This window comes from Fusarium musae, chromosome 3, assembly GCF_019915245.1.
Source record: "Fusarium musae strain F31 chromosome 3, whole genome shotgun sequence".
Classification (NCBI taxonomy): Eukaryota; Fungi; Ascomycota; class Sordariomycetes; order Hypocreales; family Nectriaceae; genus Fusarium; species Fusarium musae.
In genome coordinates, this window is record NC_058389.1 from 1427986 (window position 1) to 1449761 (window position 21776).

General features: G+C 48.7%; 7 protein-coding genes and 1 non-coding gene across 8 annotated transcripts; 5 read left to right on the forward strand and 3 right to left on the reverse strand.

Annotated features, from left to right (window-relative positions):
- Positions 1-715: 715 nt before the first annotated feature.
- On the forward strand, positions 716-2073 carry J7337_003920 (uncharacterized protein; the record flags this gene model as incomplete). The annotated part of the gene is made up of 4 exons (XM_044821627.1): positions 716-1283; positions 1334-1772; positions 1820-1989; positions 2048-2073. 4 exons carry the CDS (start codon positions 716-718, stop codon positions 2071-2073), a joined length of 1203 nt encoding a protein of 400 aa, XP_044682960.1.
- A 285-nt stretch (positions 2074-2358) lies between these two features.
- J7337_003921 lies at positions 2359-2443 on the reverse strand. Its single transcript has one exon. It is a non-coding gene; the product is annotated as a tRNA-Lys (tRNA).
- Positions 2444-3011: 568 nt separating this feature from the next.
- J7337_003922 (uncharacterized protein) lies at positions 3012-3785 on the reverse strand (the record flags this gene model as incomplete). Its single annotated transcript, XM_044821628.1, has 1 exon — positions 3012-3785. The coding sequence occupies one exon, from the start codon at positions 3783-3785 to the stop codon at positions 3012-3014; it is 774 nt and encodes a 257-aa protein (XP_044682961.1).
- A 1359-nt stretch (positions 3786-5144) lies between these two features.
- On the forward strand, positions 5145-6405 carry J7337_003923 (uncharacterized protein; the record flags this gene model as incomplete). The annotated part of the gene is made up of 2 exons (XM_044821629.1): positions 5145-5315; positions 5383-6405. The coding sequence occupies 2 exons, from the start codon at positions 5145-5147 to the stop codon at positions 6403-6405; spliced, it is 1194 nt and encodes a 397-aa protein (XP_044682962.1).
- Positions 6406-7385: 980 nt separating this feature from the next.
- Positions 7386-8858, reverse strand: J7337_003924 (uncharacterized protein; the record flags this gene model as incomplete). The annotated part of the gene is made up of 4 exons (XM_044821630.1): positions 7386-7843; positions 7913-8385; positions 8436-8563; positions 8709-8858. The coding sequence occupies 4 exons, from the start codon at positions 8856-8858 to the stop codon at positions 7386-7388; spliced, it is 1209 nt and encodes a 402-aa protein (XP_044682963.1).
- A 3171-nt stretch (positions 8859-12029) lies between these two features.
- Positions 12030-15090, forward strand: J7337_003925 (uncharacterized protein; the record flags this gene model as incomplete). The annotated part of the gene is made up of 2 exons (XM_044821631.1): positions 12030-12153; positions 12203-15090. 2 exons carry the CDS (start codon positions 12030-12032, stop codon positions 15088-15090), a joined length of 3012 nt encoding a protein of 1003 aa, XP_044682964.1.
- A 1830-nt stretch (positions 15091-16920) lies between these two features.
- Positions 16921-18699, forward strand: J7337_003926 (uncharacterized protein; the record flags this gene model as incomplete). Its single annotated transcript, XM_044821632.1, has 6 exons — positions 16921-17193; positions 17244-17401; positions 17426-17574; positions 17630-17808; positions 17857-18037; positions 18086-18699. 6 exons carry the CDS (start codon positions 16921-16923, stop codon positions 18697-18699), a joined length of 1554 nt encoding a protein of 517 aa, XP_044682965.1.
- A 723-nt stretch (positions 18700-19422) lies between these two features.
- J7337_003927 (uncharacterized protein) lies at positions 19423-20358 on the forward strand (the record flags this gene model as incomplete). The annotated part of the gene is made up of 1 exon (XM_044821633.1): positions 19423-20358. The coding sequence occupies one exon, from the start codon at positions 19423-19425 to the stop codon at positions 20356-20358; it is 936 nt and encodes a 311-aa protein (XP_044682966.1).
- Between the last annotated feature and the right edge of the window lie 1418 nt (positions 20359-21776).

Consider the following 21776-nt stretch of genomic DNA (forward strand, 5'->3'; position numbering starts at 1 on the left):
GCCTGTGTCCCTATGAGACAGCGGTGATATCAAACAATAAGCAAACACTCATTCATTCACCCAACGGCAACACAATACTGCGTCACCGTCACAACAGGCGAGAGGCCGCCCGTGATATTTATCATCAAGACAGTAACGCCCGGTGGCTGGTGATGGATCTTCTCTTGTCCCCGGAATGATGAGGGGTTTCATGTCGTCTCACAATCTTATTTCCTTGTGACATCTATGAATGATTCACTGGCTCGTCCTCGACACATCCACGTCTGATGCTGCGGTGAGGGGGAGGGGCTCTTGCAGCGCCAAGGCCATCCAGGTCCCTTGGCGTTCCATACGTTGGTGTCATGAGGGGGGTTTCTTTCCAGCGGCCTCCAGGGCGTTCATTCCCGTCACTTCCAGGGGGCTTTTCAGGAGAGCTCAGGAGAGTTCAGGGCTGGTGAATCAGGCCCGCCTCTCCCGGACTAGGTTCTGCCCCTCCATCCCTTTTGCCCCGCCTCGCAATTAGCGCCCGTCCTCCAAATGCGGCCCAGCTCAACTGCAGCTGCGAGCTCAATTCCATTGCGAGACTGAAGTGAGGCTGCACTCTGTGCTTGTTCCTCCTCTGCGGCTAAGACTCAAACCTCTCGGGCTCCCTCTTGCATCTTCGTTGTTCTCAATTCTCCACGTCAACTGTTGCAGGCCCCGGAGTACCAGTTCACTTCTCACACAGCACATCAGCATGTCCTACTACCCAGGTCAAGGATATCATGGAGGAGGAGGCGGCGGCGGTTACGGATACGCTCCTCCTCCTGGACCTCCTCCTCCCCAGCAACAATACGGCGGTTATTCTGGAGGCCACTCTGGAGGTCCGAGATATCCTCCTCCGTCATACCCTCCTCCTCCCGGCCTTGACGCATACGGCTATCGTCTCCCACAAGGCCAGCACCACTATGCTGAGCACGCTCGAGCCGGCCCACCCCCTCCATCTACGCCCCAACAATTCGGTCACGGAGCCCCCGAAGGCTATACTTTCCAATACTCCAACTGTACCGGTCGTCGCAAGGCTCTTCTGATTGGCATCAACTACTTTAACCAGGAGGGAGAGCTTCGAGGTTGTATCAACGATGTCCACAATGTGTCGGCCTTCCTTGTTGAGCGATATGGCTACAAGAGAGAGGACATGGTCATTCTGACCGATGATCAATCCAACCCAGCCATGATTCCTACCCGCGAAAACATGATTCGCGCCATGGGCTGGCTTGTGTCAAACGCTCAGCCCAACGATGCCCTGTTCCTCCACTACTCTGGTGAGTCTATTGCCTTCGTTTGAACCAAACTGTCTAACACTCCCTTTAAGGTCATGGTGGTCAGGTCGAAGACTTGGATGGCGATGAAGATGACGGATACGACGAGTGCATTTACCCCGTTGACCACTCCGAAGCTGGTCCCATCATCGATGATGAGATTCATTTCCGTGTCGTGAAGCCCCTTGTGCAAGGTGTCCGTCTCACTGCCATTTTTGACTCGTGCCATTCAGCCACGGTTATGGATCTCCCATACGTCTACTCAACAAAGGGTGTTCTCAAAGAACCCAACCTAGCCAAGGAAGCTGCATCAGGCCTCTTCGACGCCTTTAGAGCATACTCTAGTGGAGATCTTGCGGGCGCCGCTGGCTCTGTTTTCGGCTTGGCGAAGACCGCCTTCCGAGGTGATGATGCGTACGAGAAGACCAAGGACACGCGAACATCGCCAGCCGATGTTATCATGTGGTCAGGAAGCAAGGATGACCAGACATCGTGAGTTAATTGACTTATTACATGAGGTATTACTAACGTCTTTGCAGAGCCGACGCCACGATTAATGCTCAGGCGACAGGCGCCATGTCGTGGGCATTCATTTCAGCAATCAAAGCAAATCCTAAGCAGAGCTATGTCGAATTGCTCAACAGTGTTCGCGACATTCTGGAGACGAAGTATACCCAGAAGCCACAACTGTCGAGTAGCCATCCGATCGGTAAGCCTGTATTTTTTCTGATATCCTCCCTGCATAAATTGCTGACTTGAACATTTAGACACCGACCTTCTGTTTATTATGTGAGGGATTGGAGTTTGGGCCAAGATGGCTCAATACAGCGAGCAGACGATTTGGCCTCGCATAGGAGGATGCGACGACTGGTGACAGCAGCATCTGATGATTAAGTTTCATGAATGAACGTATGAATGGATGAACTTTAAAGGCTTCCCAGTGGATGAGGGCCGCACACCAACCAAGTGATACGACATGTCTCCCTACAAAATAAAGGGAGCCATCTGTGTCCCGTCCTGGGATCTCAAGATGAACAAGACCAAAAAAAGGATTCAATCGTATCATTTGTATAGGAACAGCCCGATGCGGGGGTCGAACCCGCAACCTTGAGATGGTGTACTCATTTAAGAGTCTCACGCTCTACCGATTGAGCTAACCGGGCCTCAAACGAGGCTTGCTTATTGACGGAGGGTTGCCGAGAGTTAGGTATATGTGATGACTACTCAACATGAGCTGTAGATTTGATGATCATCCTTGTGCAACACGATTTCCAAGACAGGCCAGATCGTCCCGTCTGACCTTGAGACTTCAACTCAGCTGTATACTTGAAGCGGTTGCCTGTAGTCAAGGCCTGTTGAAGGCTTCGTGGCGTTGACAAATGCCAGCAGATATACTGAACCATTCTTGCGAGTATGTGCCGAGATGGATCTAAATGGTTGGTAAAGGCATGTAATTGAAATCAAATTCAGATTCAGGACCATTGCCGGTCTAAAACCAAAACTCAATTAAGAAAGAAGCTGAACTGCACTAAAATGATGTCGATCAACTTGTTACTTAATCCGTCTACACAACATTGCTAACACTTCCTCCCCTGCACAATCTGACCCCTTCTATTTCCCCAGTCTATCCCGGTCTATCCCAAACAGAATGAAAAACATATAGAACAAAAGACATGAAAGTTTCACACCGTGAGGCCCATTAAGGGTGGCGACCAAGCCGTGGAGCAGGTCTTAGATCAACTGATCCAGAACCACAGCCCCCGTGGGGAGATACGAGAGGCGGCGTCCTGAAAGATAGTTGCAATAGAACCCGTCATGCGCCGACCAGGCATTTATGGGAACGGTTCGTGCATGCTCGACGACCGAGCGGTGTCGGTCATTTAGGCTCATCATGATGAGAGCCCATATGGCCAGATTGATTGTCAGCGTTCCTTCGCCACACGCACTACGCGGAATCGCGTTCCACTGGGCGCCAGTTTCCCTTCCATCCAGCGAGTGGAAGCGAATGACAACTACTTCGGTGTCAGTTATCGCAAAAGTATAGCGAGACCCGCTGCGCTGCGCGTATAATCCAAGGTGCTGGATAGGATCCGTAGAACCGTTTTCAATGTCCATGGAACGCCAGAACTTTGAGACGTGGACCATGCTAGTGGCAAGGTTTCCCCGAGGCACTGTATCAGCAAAAATCGTCAAGCTAGGACTGAGAGCCTGTCCAACAACTTGCGGACCAGCTAAAGGTATATCCCGATGCCACTCAATGGTTTGAGAGAATCCAAGTCTCTGGCCAAGCACACCCGCGCTCTCGGACACCAGCGGACGCAAAGTGGAAATCATCGCATCGAGGGCGTAGTTTCGGAGCTCGGACTGGTTCCGGAAAGACTTGTCGGCTCCTTGTCCTGTGATCATGTTTGAAGGCTTGCTCAGCAAGTCTCCGTAGGCATTGTTGATATCAATAATGTTGAAATCGGTCCAGTGAGTTATATTCTCGGGACGCATAGCAATCATGGTAGGTGCATTCCGCGACCGTTCAAGTCTGGTGTTGTCGGTGAGGATTGTGTTCCTGGTGGACAGGAGACTGAGGATAGATGGATGATCCATAAGTGGTCAATGGTTCGTTTGTGTTGACTATGAGGAGCACCAATACAGCCAAAGAAAGGAAGAAAGGGAAACTAGGCAGGATGGTTCAGGTAGTTCTCGATGAACGTGTAATAAGATAGAGAGTAGAGTTCAGCCAGAAGGAGTGTTGTAGGTCTAGGACGTCGTTTTATAGTAATGATAGCCTGGTTCCAGCACTCTTACACGTCAGAGTTGGGGAGGGTTACCAAGAAGATTAAATCTTCAGGACAAAGGCTTCGCCACCGTAACATGAGAATGCGGTAAAGTATCAGCTAATTCCAGCCTTTAGGAGAAAGAACACAGTCCCAGGCCTGCACACCTGGGCTTGGCTTGTTACACCAACAAGTAAGTTACTTGACAGATCATCTTGAGTTATTACAGTAGGGTCCTGTAAGGTACATAATCTGTTTGCCTTGCCATAATGTCAATATGGGACTTCGGAAGGGTTCGTGCATCACCTAGTGGCTGGACTGATCTGATTGATCATATTTGAATGAACGAATGGCCCCCCTTTCTTTCCCTTGCCTTCCATCTACCTGTGTCTTTGCCTCCTGGTGATGCTCGAAAGGTTACTCCAAGAAAACGTTATAACCTTGCACTGAGCAAGGCCTTTCGCGCGAGGCTCAAGCTGACACAAATGCACGTATATGAGATTAAACTCCATTATCCACAATGAAACTAACATATACAATCGTCAGCCGTTTGGTTTCCGTCCTGAAATTAGCGAGCTATATGTAAACGGGGCTAGGGGCCGGGTGACTGCCACACCACGCCGGCAGGAAACACAAACATGGATGTGTGAAGTAGCAAGTTTAATGAGGCTTAGTCGATAGCATCTCTTTGATTCGATAATTCCTGAGCCCTAAAAATAGGCAGACTCTGCTCCGCTCATTTTTGCTGCCAATAGTGCTGGTGTCTCGTTTTACTTAGATGCCTACATGGTTAAAGAGCCCGTCCTTTGTTCACAAGTTTGATATTCAAAAGCCACAACTTGTTTGCTTGGACCGTGCATAGCTCGTGACCGTTTTTTCTTCTTTATTTGATTTCATTGAGCCACGTCTCTGAATTTGCGAGTTCTTCACTGTCTCTGCTCCCTTTAACTTGTTCTTCCCTCCTCCTACGGCCTGTCCTCTCTACTTTTCGGTAGCAGACTCTCATTCTGAGTTCCTTTCAGGAAACTTTAGATACCTTGAGTCGATATTTTCCTCATAACGAATCAACACATTTCCCTGCCCTGTATTCTTGGTCATGCCTCCTCTCAAATCGCTGCCTGACTGCGAAGGCCCAAAGCTGGAGCCCTTTGAGCACGACTTTGAAGGGGATGACGTGGAGTTTCTCAAGATCCTTGAACCCGACTGTGCTGCACACAGTAAGATTATCAAGACGCGAATTGGAGACAAGATCTATTCTATCAAGTTCGTAAGTCAAAACAGTTAACGGCGGCATCTACCACTGGAGCTCGAGATACTGACAACCTCCATTATAGTTCGTGTGGGGGGAATCTTTCGCCCAACCTCCTTACACTTCGGTATATGACTACAACAAAAGGCCCTATGAATGCTGCAAAGGGTTTATGTATCATTTCACACCTTTCGAAAACGAATGCCGGGCTTTCGGCAGGCTGAAAGACGTTGGTCGGGAGGACCTTGCGGTCAAAGTTCATGGATATGTCGCTCTCAACTGTACCGACGTCATCGTTGACAAGCTACAGGCTGCAAGGTCTAAGATGATGGATCCCTATGCAAAGCTGGAATGGTTCCTCGCAATAGACAATGGCGTCAGCATGGGAATTGTCAAAGACTGGGTAGACGAGGTGGAATACGATGACGAGGATACCTATGATCTTTATCAACAGGTGGCTCAGGTGTCCCATTTCTCTCGTATGCTTGAGAGACTCCATGAGCTCCACAAGCACGGGATAGTTGTAAGGGACCTATCTGATCGGCAGTACGTCAACGGCACGCTCATCGACTTGAGCATGGCATCCACGGTCCCTCACCCATTTGGCCCAGACCCATCGGGCTTGGGAGAGCTCTGGCAGCCCCGCTGGACGTTCCAGAGCTTGGCTGCTTGGGATCTATATTGCTTCCAGGAATATGTCATCGAGGCTTGGAAAGAAGGCCTGGCCCAGCTCCTCAAGGCTAGGCCCGGAACTAAAGGCTTGAGAAAGACTTGCTGGATCCAAGCCTACCGTCTCCCCAAATACACAAAGGAACTCCGGCCCCGTGGTAGGTGGCGTCAGGACGAGGAGCAGCAGCCATATCTACCTATGCTGAACTATCGATACCTAAAGTTTGATATGATACAAGCACCTCGACATGACCCGCTTGACTTTGCCAAACATACTCCGGTCGTCGATACTGCCCAGAAGCGGGTGACAGATGGAGCAAAAGGCCGAGGTGTCAAGAAAAGCGTGGCAAAGAGGAAGCAGGTGAAGGGCAAGATGGTCAACAAGCCAAAGGCTCCAAGCTCCATATATGATCTGCGTAGCGATACAGTCAAGAAGTGAGGGTTGGACTGTATCAGTGCCTAGTCCCTTTCTTGAACCAGCTCATTCAATTTAGGGAACAATTGTATCTCGGCCTTGGTTGGATAGGTTCATCTCTTGAACATCGTTATAGGTAAGCGACTTTGATAATAAGAAAATGCAATGTAATATCTCCAAGGAGCACAAATTGATCTTCATTCATTCCTGGTCTTGAGCCAACTGTCGAGAAAAGAGACAGCATTTCTGGACCCCAACCACCTAGATCAGCTCGGCCGGCTTTAAGCCCGACATGTTATGTTGAACAGACCTCTCTCACTTCTTGTGCTTGTGGGTACATATAAGCGAAGAGAGGCTAACTGCATATGGTGTTATGAACCGCTCCGACACGGATTTACAAGCGCCCTGCAGCTGCAGCGTCCGATCTGTACTGTACTTCCCCGTGTGTGTTATTCTCTCCATTGGGGGCCGAGACTTGCAACTTGGCCTGGGCTGTCATGATACATGTCGATTGGGCTTGATGTCTGGGGAAAACAAGATTTGGAGCTCAGTTGCAGGCCGAAACATGGCGGTCAATCGCGACGGTGAAACGTTGCGATGCGTTTATTTGGACAAGCGAGCTTATGATTGATCCATTTTAGACGCACGACGGTTTGCCCAGGCCATGGATGTTGCAAACGAATCGGCTTATCTTGGTGTAGGTAACCTAGCTATGAGCAGCAGACGTACCTTACCTAGCCTGCACAGTAGGTAAGGTACCTTAGTAGCTTCGTCGTAGGAGCTACCCGAATCTGATTGACTTGACGTCACTGGCACTATTGTATATTGAGTTGTAGGTAAGTACCTAAGTAGTAATAAGGATAGAGGTAAGCCCAAATACTTAAATAACTTACCTTCATCCTCATTTTACAACAACATATTTTCTCTAAATTATAAGCAAGTAGTATTATTATTCGTTATAAATATCAGGGCCGTCATTAGTGTTCCTGTTGCTGGTACGATTTTCAAATCCTGTTCTCACGAACCTCAAAGGTTGTCACCTTGACGATCCGCGAATTGTCACTGCCAAGCTGCCCCGTCAACTCCTCCTCGCTCTCATTGTCCCTCGACCTCCACGCCGAGACTCCTTTCTCAGCAGACGATCTGCTCTGGAAATGGTGCTCCCCAGCGTAAGCTGCCTGGCCGTCTCGCCCGTTGCCGTCCAGGTCGTCCTCCCTTGCGAATGTGGCGAGGCTGAAAAGATCGCGATGCTTATTGCCGCTGCCGTTGGTACCCTTTGTAGGCCTGAACCCCCCAGAGCCCATTGGCTGATCAGTATCCCGTAACTCAGACCGTCCCGATGTCGTTATGCCAAGCTTGCGGCCGAGTAATCGAAGCAAAGGCCGCAGCGTTGCCAAAGACCCGGCCGTGACGGCCAGACCTTGTTCTGTTGTCGACCAGATCGCGATATCGATTGTTGCCCCTGTTTGGGTTTGTTAGTTGTGACTCATGAATCATCGTGTTTGGAGTTGGAGTTGGAGTTGCGACTTACATAAGAAGTCTGGGTTCTTGAAGTCTTTGACGAAAGGGAATCGAACGACAACCGCTGCGCTTGCCCTGTAAAGTGTGAGCTCATGTCTCTTGTAATGATGGGGGTATACCAACACGCAGGCCATAGCCATGATAGGAATCAGAGCCAGCTTCGTCTTCCTTCCCATGTTGAGCTTGAACACCAAGAACATTGGTAGGATAGCACAAGTGAAGTCTGATATAACACTGAACACACTGTATAGATAAGTGAGGGCCATAATGACCTCAGGCTTGACGCATTTTCCAGGTTGATCTTGGTTCCAGAAGTACGAGATCGGCGAGCATTGGAAGAGAGTGACGAAGAAGAAGACGACTCCGGTGCAGACAGTAATGGCCATGACGCCATAGAGGATCCATACGTCGAGTTTTCGTGTCGTGATTCGAAGGAGTAGGTAACCAATTGAGATCTTTGAAGATATCATCGTGAGGCAGTACCTATATGGACGGTCAGCTTGGTAAACAAGGCCCAGCTGGAGGTATCTAACCATAAGTAGCACCACCACCACCACTTCATTGCTTGCTGAAAGTCATGAGGGTCGAGGTCGTCTCTGTGTCGACCTGTGCCGTGCTTCACACCGAGGAGGGCCGACATGACGAATAGGAGAAATGTGATCTATGCAGCCATGTAGTCAGTATATGTTGACATTGCATTGTACATATGTATCATTTCAAACGACATGGAGTATTCATAGTCTGATCAATTGCTGCGCGACGTGATCTGATGTTTGAGGTGCCGTTGAAGTGAGCGAGCGACTTACGAGAGCACTACACATGAACCAGTCATCCAATCCAAAGTTTTTGACCAATCTCACGCGAACATAGATACGTAGTGCGACTGCTATCACCGAAGAAACGGCAAGAGTATAGCAGACAGCCTGAAGCTCAGAGCCTCTGTTGGGGACAGACATGGCTGTCGATGAGGTGAAGCCAGGCTCTATCCTGCTTCACTTTAAATCATATGGGAATAAAGGGGAAAAGAAACAGAAAAAGGTATCACAATGGGAAAAGCAAGAATGAGTGATTGACGATAAACGAAAGGATCCAGGATCCGGCAGATGCGGGCCGCAAGGAGTTCGTCGCAGATATATGGGAATTTTGTATGTACTGCCTGCTAACGACGAACCAAGGGGTCGGGACCTACAGAACCCAAGTTGTCGGGACCAGGCCAATTCTGTCTTACGGCCCTTGTAGGTGTGTCACCAAATCCACCGTCGCTCAACTCAACCCTCATCTCGTAGCGCAGTCCATACGATCTGCACACTTGGGCAGCCATGCTATTCGCGGGATCAGCGGGCGTGCCTCGGTTTGGGGCCTCTTCGGGGGAGGGGGGGGGTTCAACAGAACGGAGAGCGCCTCCGGGAGGGGGCAAGAGAGAGACCTTGCCTCGAAACCCCCTGGCATTAGCTTCTGTCTCGCGTGTTTGAGAAGAGAGACTGAGGGACATGCAGATGAACAGATTCGTCTCTGTGGAACCATGTCCGGGTTCGTTTGGTGCTTTCGTAGATGGCTAAGACCTAGAACAACCCACTGACAGACAGATAGACAGATGGAACTACCGCTAAAAAGACCCAAGGCTAAAATTAAGCTGATGTGAGAGCCGAGGAACGGATGTCAAGTCCCAAATTGGGCAAACAATTCACTAGCAGCCCCGAGAAAATCCCCACCACCTTTTTTAGGTTCTCACTGTAGGTTCTAGAGGCTTCAGCCTTTGACAGACTTGGCTCTGTGTCGCTATAAGCTCTCGCAACGCCACCTGCGACCGACTCCGTGTCAGAGTTTCCTCCTCGTACCTGACCTGTCCTGAATCAGTCAAGAATTCCAGTGTCGGCGCCCAACTCTGAACTAGAATCAGTAGCCTCTCTAGCCTCTCTCTGCTGTGCGGAGACCACTGCGCGCCTGCAACTAGGCAAGCATCTAGTGCGAATAGTCAATCGGCAGTTGCAGCTTGTATCATTTCGACAATGCTCTCTCTTTCTGTCGTGCTTGCTTGCTTGCTTGCTTGCTTGCTTTTGCGAATGAGCCGTCCGTGTGTTTGACTCGTGCGCACACTAACCATTTACAGGTGATAGATCAATCGCTAGATCGCTGGAATCCGCCAGGTGGGTCGCAAAATAATACGCACACACAAGAAGGCTGACAGAAACGTATTATAGAATTAAAGGCTAGATGTGACCTGCTTATTTATGTCAGTTATTCTGGCTTACTATGGTGAGAGAGCTTTGGTGTGCGGATTATTTTGAGACCCACCTGTCCGCGTACCAAGCAAAGACCCCTGGTCCTAGCCCTGGCTCTGGGACCGATTTTCCTACTCTCTCCCCTTACTACGACCTAAGCGAGCACTGATCATCATTAGGAGCCTCAGATTTGCCCGGCCCTTTCCCACTTCTGTCATGATGGCATTGCATTGTTTGTGGGAAGTTGAAGATCATTGCTGTTCCACGGATAAACATATCTCAAAGGAAATACGTTTCAGAGGCGCTGACATCCTATCCTGGTCTTTCTAAGCATTGAGTAATAACTCATGGTCAAAGCGAAATGCGCAAATTTCCCTCCCTTGAGAAAGGCACAGACTATGGATTGTCTGGCAATACGCACAGATTATCGGGAGCTACGCTTCAGAATCATGCCATGGCTGAAGTCTCTTTTGACCTCATGTGCGTGCTGTGCGTGTGCCTCGATTCAATTCCGCACTGAACTGAACTGAACTGAACAGTCGATAAACTTGAAACAAAGTCTCAATCGACTGGGAATGCCCGTCCATCGACGTCGCTTATTGACTTTTGCAAGCGAGAGGCCACGTGCATCTGCGCGATCGGTGGCTGCAGGGGAAAACGCCACTCCAGGTTGCATTTTCATGATAGTGAGTCAATGTTATTCTTTTGGTGCTTCTCTTGTCTGCTCTCAGTGGCCAGTTTAGTTCCATGGATCAAGCCTCAATTGAACTATTTAACTCGCCTAGAACATCATCATGTTCTTCTTCTAATAAGGTTATGGATCATGATACGACTTTATACGACAAAAGATAGGTATGGGCGGAATTGCGGAATGTCATCGTACAGTGAGTCTCTGGATTATGCACTCAGGATATAGGCAGGGTTTAGAGAAATTGGCCGGCTGTGCCGGTCGCAGTACGGAGTACTCCGTACACAAGGTGAGATTGGGAACCCGTAGCATGCCATGCATCGGAGTTTTTTGACAATCCGGAAGGTATTCGTGATGCGCGCGATGCTACTGTGTAGAGATAACCAAACCAGAGAGGGAATGTGCTGTAGATCTCATCTTGACCGATAATCTCGCGGCCCAGCCCAGTACCGTAGTAAAATCTCAGACACTAACAGGGGTTGGGCCCCAATGTCTCGCATCGTCCAGAGATCAGTCAGAAACTCACTGCAGATTCAAGTAATCATTCATTGCAGATCTTTGGTTATATGATCGGATTTAATCAGAGACGTGCACATGATCTTCCAGGACTAGCTAGGTAGTTAACGTTACTCCGTACCGCGGGCGGAATCTCAAGGCTTGACGCGATGAATTATTCCTCCTCTCATATGCATGAACTCCAATGCAGGGGATTCTTCAGCAATGAGCCACACTAGGTAGCCATGCAAGCACCGTCACAATAACAAGCCACTTACCACTCACGCAATTTTCCGAAGCCTCTCCCTCTGAACCCTTCCTGCATCACCCCAAACCAAACTCCAGAGATGGAAGAAAAAAGAGAGTTTACCCTATATCACCCCTGCCCCCGCATTCGGTTGACCTGGGGGCGGGGGAATCGCGGGGATGGCAAATGGTAGTAATGGAAACACGAGAAAAAAATGAGCCGAGAATGGGTTGGTCAGTCAGGTGACTAGGCAAGAAGGAGGCGTGGTCACATTCACCCCCATAATCTCGAATTCGGGAGGGTAATTTGGCCTGAAGGCTTTGAGTTTGTATACCGCTTCAACCGACAGTCTGTCGGCGGTGACCGATATAGCGACGCGCAGAGGCTTTCTCGCAGTGTCTGGGAGTCATTCAAAGACGTGCTGAATCATCAGAAGCACCTCTAGCCGAGGCACGACGCCAGGTCACCAGCCGCGATGGCTTCATCACCCCCGCGCCAGAAACGCCGCAAGGCTTCGTGCAAAGAGTTCCAATGCACCCACGAAGGTTGCGGGAGGACATACTCCCGAGCCGAGCATCTTCAGCGGCATCAACTCAATCGTTAGTATCATCCAATTACATCAATTGACCCCCACTGACGCCGTTATAGACTCCCCCAAAGAGATCTACTACTGTGACTATCCGGATTGCTCATTTACTTTCGTCAGGAAAGATCTCTATGCGCGCCATAAACTGAGACACGAGAGACAAGTGCAGCAGTATGGAAACGGACGCCTTTCTCAGAGGCCCCAGAAAGAGTTTTCTAAGTTACCGAGACAGCGGAGTGAGAGGTACTCGTTCAGTGAGGATGGCTCGGCATGGAGTGATACCCAAGATGAAGCGAGAGAAACACCAGCAAAAGAACGACAAGCTTCAACGACTCGAATGTCCATGGATGCATCGGCAATTGACCCCAACAACTCGAAACAGTTCGGAGTTGACGGAGGACTATCCCGACAAGACTCTGCCCAGCGAAATGACCTAGGGAGCGCAGGTGCCTACTATGCTCACCAACGACAACTCGAAAGTCGTGGATCCTCGCCAGAAAAGCAAGCCATAAGCACTTTACCGTCGTTCCGGATCGATCAGATGCCTCCTGCTGACATGTCCATGCCTCTGGCAAGTCCTGAATTGACTACTCGCCCGGAACGCCCTCGCACACAATCCTATGCCATACCAAATGGATTATCAACGTCTAATGAACAAATCATGGAAGAGCAGCATTTCGGACTCTCACCATCTAGCACAGACGAATTCACAACGTGGCTCTTCACTGGTCAAGGGCTGGGCTCCAACTACAACAATTTCATACCAGGAAACTTTGGCATGGCAGGATACTCGAACAATTTTGGCCAGCTATGTACGGATTACACGGCTCAACCAGGTATGATGGGCGGTTCTTATGTTGAACCTATCAACAGCCTGTGGTTCCAGTCAGAACCGATGACGATGGCTACACCAATGGCTGATGTATCGCAATTTGGAAAAACTGGTCTTTCAGAGCACAAGAGGCAGTCGCTGCTTCATTATATGATGCAGCGATTCAACGAGATCAGTCTACATGGAAGCAGATCAGCAGCGGATATCAAGGATGAGATTTTTGGCAGCGATACTGACGCTGAAAACCATGTTCTCAGCCACGTTAACGTTGAACGTTATCTCAACTCATACTGGGACAACTTCCATGACCAACTACCCATCCTCCACCGCCCAACGTTCATCCCGGAAACCGCCAATGACTTTTTGTTGCTGGCTGTTCTTATCATGGGAGCCTCGATGCTGGACAAAAAGGGAGCATCTGAAGATTCCGTGGACAAAATTTCAAAATTCACCACGTTTGTCTCCTGGAACCTCCGTTGGCAGGTCTTCATGCATGCGGACTCTCACCCACCTGCAAAACTCTGGGTCATCCAGACACTATTGCTCCTGGAGGTGTACGAGAAGATGAACGCAACTCGAGTTCTCCATGAGCGTGCCCATATTTACTTCCCTACGACTTTATCGCTGATGCGCAGAGGAAGTGCTCTAACCGGGAAGCAATCTTCATATGCCTCTCGGGTTCCAACTCCGATGGGTAGTCCTAAGATAGGATCTTCGAGACTATTCCCTGGACCAAACAAACCAGAGTTTAATTCTTCACCTGAAAAATGGTGGGATCATTGGATTGCTCAAGAAGCTACTCGGCGAGCCGCCCTTGCTGCGTTCATCATTGATGCTACGCATGCCGCTCTCTTCGGGCATACACCGACGCTGGTGATCCATGAGATCAAGCTTCCTCTTCCTTGCGACAACACTCTATGGTCTTCAGACTCACCATCGGAAATCGGCTGCGTTGAGTCAAGTCTTCACGCTAACGGTGTCACGCCTATCACTTTCCTTGACGGACTACAACGCACGCTCAACGGGCAAAGAGTAAGAACAAGCCCGTTTGGAAGAATTGCACTCCTCGCAGCACTTTTATCCGTAACATGGCAAATGCATCAAAGAGATTTGGACCGTTCAACACTTGGGACCGACACCATACCTGGCGTCCAAGAGCGATGGCGCCCAAAGCTTCTAAGAGCTTTTGACTGGTGGAAGAAGGACTACGATGATGGTGTCGCTCATGTCAAGCACGCTGCTTTTGATTGGCAGAGACTAGGTTTGAGCAGCAGAGGTGGAAGTGATGATGGTGATGCCATGGAGACACTTGGCACAGTCCTTTATCATCTTGGTCACATTACTGTTTACATCAGTATGCCAGAGCTTTGTATCTTTGCAGGTGTTTCTCAGATCCTTGGACGCACTGTGTCCTCTGTGGACTGGAGACGAACTGAGGCCAAGATCAAGGAATGGGTTGCTTCGCCCGGAGCTATTGGTGGAGTGTATCACGCGCTCCAACTCATCCGGCTTATTCTTCTTCAGGAAGCGCCCAGGAGAGGCGTGACCAAGGATGCTAGTGGTATGGCAACAGAATTTTCCCCATCTACTTATCCCAAGTACGATGCTGGGGGCGATAAGTTGCTAGTTAGGGCCTGGGCACTTTACTATGCTTCTCTCGTATTATGGGCATATGGATATGTGCAAGATGGAAACATCGAGCCGTTCCCAGATCACCTACAATACCCCTCCAGCAGCTATGGTATACCAACGATGGCCACTGAGGCTAGTGTTCATTCATCCTCCGCTCAAGGCACTATCAACACTCCTCAAGGATCTCATCCAGAGCAGACGCCCATGTCATCGAACCTGGACTACGAGGCGTTCAAGCGTGATCGCCATGAGGATCTTCGGACATATCTACAAATTATGATACCTCCCACCATAGACTCTATCAAAGCTTTTCACTTGCACCAAAACCAAGCTGGCGTGGTGGGAAACAGAAACAAGATCATTGGTCTTCTGAGTGTTGTTGACGATGCGTTGACCAACACGCGCTGGGAGCTTTTGTCTGAGGCGAGGAATAGGCTTAAGATGGCAGCGTCAATGATGCAACAGCCTCGTGAACCAAGGATGTGAAAGAAGCTGGGTGTGTGATTTTTCCAAAATATATATTTATATATTTATGTCTGATAAGCCTGGATACCTTTGGGATTTATGTAGTATCAACATATAGCGGTTTGGCGGCAGTTATTGATTTTGGCATTTTCACATATAGTCAGACCCTAGTATATAGTTTATCTTAAATTTATGTGCGTGAGCCTTATATCGAAATTGGATTATATCTTATAACATAAACTTCAACAACTGATGGGATATTTCGTCATATCGGAAGCACCTCCGATGCCTCGGTCATATCCTCCGATGCCGGATCCCTCATCCAACGTCCTCGAAGACCATTGACTCACGACTTAGACCATCTTGCTTGACCATATTGGCCACAGCGATGGATCGCATTGCTTGGAGACTGCATAAACCAAACTTGAACCTGTTCTTTTCACAAGATTCTGTGGTGACCTCCCGTATCGATAGTTACTACATCAGACTTAAGGGTTCTCCGGGAAACTTCTGGCTTGGTCCATCGGCCTCGAAGCCGTGCTCCCACCCAAAATCTCCAGCTTATCTTTTCCACTGGACTTTTCTAGTGGACCACCATTATACCTCAAGCCGGAAGCTGGCCCGTCTCCATACTCCATGGGGATTATGGGGTTTCGATCCCTCACGTGATCGGATCATCGTGTGGAGAAGTTTTTACGCTCAAAGTCCGGAACCCTCCCGAGAGAATAACAACGCTCAAGTCCCCGCGTGCTCGGACTTTCAGCCCTTTCAGTCCCAGACTCTCGGTCAAGTCTTCCATAAGCTTCTTATCTCTAGAATCATACCATCTCGTTTCTAGAAACTCTCAATGACCCTCGTGGCCGACGACTCGACTGCCCCGATGGCTCGGAAGCGTCCGGCGCCCTCCGATGGGGGAAAAGATGCACGCAAAGCATCATTGGCGTATGTCGATATCTTGTTCTCCACTATTTTTGTTTTGCTTTGATGACTTACAGCTTCGTAGGTGTCTTACATGTAGGAAGAAAAAGGTTCGGTGTTCGGGGACTACTCCTTGCCAGTACTGCACCAAGCGTGGGCTGGACTGCAGGGTTCCTGAGCATGGCCACAAGCGCATGTATATGGCCAAGTAAGTTCTTCTGTAACCAATTAGGACTGATAGCTGATATTTGTCACTTGTTAGCCGTATTGAAGAACTTGAGAGCAAGTTAGCTAGATATGAAAGAGATGGCTATGATGGACTGCCTTCAACTCTACCTCCGAGGGCATCTGGTATGGCTCTTCTCTTATACTATTATCATTCGACCTATACTGATAAGCTCAAGAACCCCCAGTTTCTGCTACACAGAACGGTCAAAGGAGAGACTCTAATTCTAACCCACAAACATCTCACTCTTCCCCTCAAGACCCTCTTCATGTTAGATCAAGATCCTCAAGCTTCATCCGCCCTTCGACAAGTTTCTCCGCACCCCTAGCTCAACATAAATATCCTCCTTATGATGGCACTCAAGCATCACCAGCTGCTAGTAAGTTAATTTCTCTCTAAGCCCTATGCCACATGCTTATAATTCAGCTATTCTTGCTGGCTCTTCCCTCAGCTCTAGTCATACCTTTGGCTCCCGAGTTCAAGACTTACTCGGCTCATCTCGTCCCGAGTCAGAGCCAACTTCAAAACCCTGGATCAGTCCTGAGGCAAACTTACGTCATGAAGTTATCAGCCATCCATGGCGTCTCTCAAGCAGTGACTTTCCAAAGTTGCCCCCAAGAGATGAGGCTCAACGGTTGTTAGATACAGCTTTGTTCTATATTGGTCAGTCACAGCATCATATTGATGCTCGTGAGTTTTCTGATAAAATGTGGGCTTTCTACCAGAACCGTGATGATCCTGCACAGATGGAGTCTCTGTGGGTTCTCGAGATGATTCTTATGATTGCTATTGGAACACTGTTCGACGCCAACCCCGAGGGGAATGACGACTTTTCTGGGGTTAGACTCTTTGAGTATGCCCATAGAAATGTTCCGACGTTGTCAGACTTGCGATTCAATGGAAAGCTTGGTATTGAGATTTTTGCTCTCTTTGCCATCTATCTCGGCAACATGAATCGTAAGGAAGAGGCATATCTCTATGTAAGTTGTCTCATGGCCAACTGTGGAACAATGGCTGACTTTGCCCTTAGATTAGCACCGCCATGCGCTTGGCAATCTCGCAGAAGTATCACAGAGTATGTGGAACTCGACACTTGATGCAGTCTGAGAGAGTTCATATGAATCGTCTGTGGTGGACTATTTACATGCAAGAGCGGCAAGTGATTAAAACACGTACTTCCGGAATGATGTGCTAATGAATCTGTGCAATTAGGCGTCTGGCTGCAGCGACAGGCAACCCTCCAAGCATCGGTGATGAGGCAATCAACATCCCTCTTCCTACCGACTCTCCTGGCTTCCCACCTGTTGGACCGATGTGCACAAACATCAGGATCGCCCGAGCCACAGGTCGTATCTTGGCTGGTAGGTCTACATGAATTTGTAAGGATTTGCTGCATTATGACTGACACTTGATTAGTGCTCTATAACCCTGAAGACGAGTCCGAATCTACCTTTATTCCTCACGTCCAAGATATCGTGAAATCCTTATACCAGATCTCCCAAGAAATACCTTCAGATGCAGTTACAGATGTGTACAACTTGGGCCGGGACCAGTCTTTAAGAACGACTGCTTCGTTGCATCTGATGCTCTTCCAGGTAAGCAAGTTAGCGGAGAGGAAGAACAACTTTACTGACTATTAATAGGCAACCATTCTTACGATTCGACCGCTCATGTTACATGCCGCGAAACTCATTCTTAGCGGAAATGGCCTTACAGGAGAACAGCTACATGCTTCACCTCTCGGGAGACTATCAAGGACTTGTGCTGAGGCTGCAAGGCGGCAACTCAAGGTTGTTGCCACGCTCAGAAAACGCAACATGATAGGTAAGTTGACCTTGGACTTTTGGTATTGTTTTACTAACATGGATTAAGCAATCTTTGGCTTTTACGACTTCGAAGCCTCCTTCTCAGCTGCGTTCATCATGATTCTCGCTGCGATCCTGGATTCAGTCTGTGAAGAAAGCATGAAAATCAACCCCAAGCCCGGTTTGACGCAGGCATTGGAAGAAATACAGCATCTTGCTGACCATGGAAACACGTATGCTCGCGAGAGATTGCAAGAGGTCAAGAGACTATGGAAGGTAATGGCACAAAAGATTGAGTCACTACAAGTGGTCAACGTATCTCCCCAAGGACCACCTGGCGAAGGCCAAAACGCCAATGGTGTCACACAAACCAACGGCGCAACACCCTCTGGTTTCGGTGATCTTCACCGAGGCGAGCTCATCACAGGAGACCAAAGCCAAACATCGCCAGAAGATTTCATGCCTCTCGACACAGACTTATGGGACAATTTCTCTAACCTCTGGGTTCCTATGCCTGAAGTCGTAGAGGGAGGCTCGCAGCAGGAGATGATGATGGGGGATATCCCGCATGATGACTTTTATAAGCATTGCTATTCTATGTATAATAACCCGGACTGGGATCTTACGGGTGAGGATGTTGGGGACTTTGCTGAGCTTGGAAGACATATTCAAGATTCATGATGGGAGTTTTTGGGAAAGAAAAGTTTGGCTGGGCATTCAACTACCCTAATACTCGTTTTTATGTTAGCTTTTGGTGGGAAATATTGCTCAACCACAAATGCATACATGTTTGGATGAAATAAAAGTAGGTGACTTGAGATATAGGATGAACCATTTGCGTTATCTTGAGTAGTAAAAGTGCTTCTAACTTTAGGATGATTTAGAGTAATGATGTATCATTTCTAAAATTTTAGGACGCCTTAGACCTTACTTGGGATAAATTCTGTACCCAGCTTATGTTTATCTCATGATTCGGAGTCTATCTTTGGTCTTGGAGGCTGATTAATTGACTCGGAGCATCTTTCCAGCGAAGCCGCATTGCTTAGTGCTATTCGGATGAATTCATTGGCGCAGAAGCGACATCAAGTAACGTTGATTAACGCTGTTGAAGTGAGATTAGTCACTGGAAAAGTGCGCTAAGCCCTGTAGATTCCCTAAAGATCCCTTGTTTTCGCGTGTTTGCCAGCGGAAAACTTGGCAAAGACCGGAAGCTTTCTCTGTAGGATTCAATTCGGAGGATAAGATGCGGACTTTGACTTGATGTGGTGCAATTGATCAGCCTCTCAGGCGTTGGCAAGATATAAGACGGCTGAAGCGCCAGCTCAGACTTCATCCTCACAATCACTTCCAATCTCACTGCTTATGCATTCACCATAATTAAAGATCAATTACCAGAATCTCAAAATGTCAAAGACTCTCGCTGTCATAGGCGCCACTGGCAAACAAGGCGGTGCTGTCATAAACTTCGTCCTCAACGACCCAGAGCTATCAAAGCAATACAAGATCCGAGCCATCACCCGCGATGCCAACTCTGAGAACTCCAAAAAGCTCAAAGAGCGGGGTGTTGAAGTCGCACAGGGCGATTTAGATGACCCTCGCTCTATTAAGGTTGCCCTGAAGGGAGCACACACTCTCTTCTTCATGACAACTCCTGCTTGGACTGCTACTGATCTGAAGCCTGAGTTTGAAGTCATCAAGAAGACAGCTGATGCAGCTGTTGAAACTGGCATTGAGTACATCATCTTCAGCAGCCTTCCCAGCACTACAGATGTCTCTGGCGGGAAGTACACCGCCAATCATCCCTTCGATGCTAAGGCCGAGGGTGAGAAGTACATTCGTACACTTCCCGTCAAGAGTGCCTTTGTCCGTCTTGGATTCTTCCTCGAGAATATCATCCAAGTTCCTCTCTGGGCTCCTCAAAAGGATGAAAACAGCAAATGGGCTGTCTCTCTCCCATTCACTCCCGAGACTCGCATCCCATGGATCGACAACGGCAGTAACTGCGGCAGTTTCGTCGGTGCAATTCTGGCCGAGCCTGAAAAGTATGAAGGCATAGGCTTTGACGCAGCTGCTGGCTTCTACAGCCTAGAGGAACTTGTCGCTATTGAGAGCAGGGTTACCGGCAAGGAGATCACTTACAAGCAAATCTCCTCTGAGGAGTTTGCCGAGAAGCTACCCATCCTCAAGGATGTCTACGTGCAAGCCTTCAAAGCTGGCCAGGAGTTTGGATACTATGGTGCTGATGGAGAGAAGTCAGTTGCTTGGGCTGCTGAGAGGGCGAGAGGCAAGCTTGTCACTCCTGAGGAGTTCTTCAAGGCGAACCCTCTCAAGTTGGAGTAATGACATATGTGAAAGATCTTTGTATCTAAGAGTCATGATTGACAAAGAGTGTCGGTAGGACCAAGGGTGTGATAACTGGGTTAAGATGTATTAGAGCAAGCTTTAAATGGAGGCTATCTGTAAGAACCTTTTGTATTGTGAAACATCGCTGACTTCGCTCCATCTGTTTCCGCTATGGAGTTCTATCAAATCCACCGTAAACACAAAGGCGAAGGCCAAGGGCAAGATACTTAGGGTGAACGCCCTAGAACAAGCTTAGACAATACTAAGAGATCTTAGGATAGTTTATGACAGACTTAGTATGCTTTTATTCTAGATCTTATCGCACTCGAAGGATGGCTCCTTTACCAGAAGTGAGCTTTATGGACTTGTAATGTGTGTCAACTAGTTTAACAGGAGCTCGGAAAACCGCTTCTTTGCCTCAGTCACATCCCACCAGACGATACGCCTTTCCTTGCCCTCAGCCATCTTCCTCTGTACAAAGGACTCCATGGCAGCTCTCTCACCATCAATCAACAAGTCAATCCGTGTCTTACAGAGATCGCCTTTCATCACCCCAGGATCTCAATCACAAAAGAACCTCTCATCTAAAAAGTTCCAGTATATAGAGTCAAATGCCCGGCTCTTACGAGCCGCATAGCTTAGAAAGACAGGTCCTGTTTACCAACTTTCGCGCATATACGTAGACAAGGGCACAGGGAAAGTGTTATAGGCTGATTTATACATGCTGGCTTCTGCTTTCTCCATAGCCAGAAAGCTAAATGCCTAAATGAGACTCATAAATTCGCCTCTGGGACTCGAGATCTGGTGACCAAATGTCTGCTGTCTCAAGCAGCAACCACCATGGCGGGTCGAGGATAAATTGCACTAGCCCAGAGCATGTATACTCCTAGTCAATTAGAGCAGCTATCTGATCCGAGTCATTGAACAGGATGTTACTGCGCGAAAGTCATCGCCTCATAGCCCGAACGGGCCAAAGTTAGAAGGGCACGGTGATAGTGTTTCTGGCAAAATCCGATATGACTGATGACCAAGTATCTTCAGAAAACACGAAGCTCGGCAACTGGCCATGTGTGGCCAGTCCGCGAGATATTTGAGGCGATACATATTTTTTCCGGCAGTCGTCTTCAGAAGTAACGAGGTCGTGATGCTGAAATACGAGTTGTGCAACAAGCATCTACGCCAGGACAGTATACCGCTCATCCGCAACTTTGTAATCCTGGCTCTCTAAAGGCAAGATACTTCGTGGTATGTGTGCGAGTCGAACCATTTCGGTCATGTTGAGAGTGACTGGACGACCGGCCACTTCGTACTTGTCTTTGCCAGCCTGAAGTAAAGATCTGATCCTCGGGAAAGTCAGCTGAGACAATTTCAGCAAGCAGCTGGCTACTTTTGTCCAGATGTTCCCTAGAATGGAG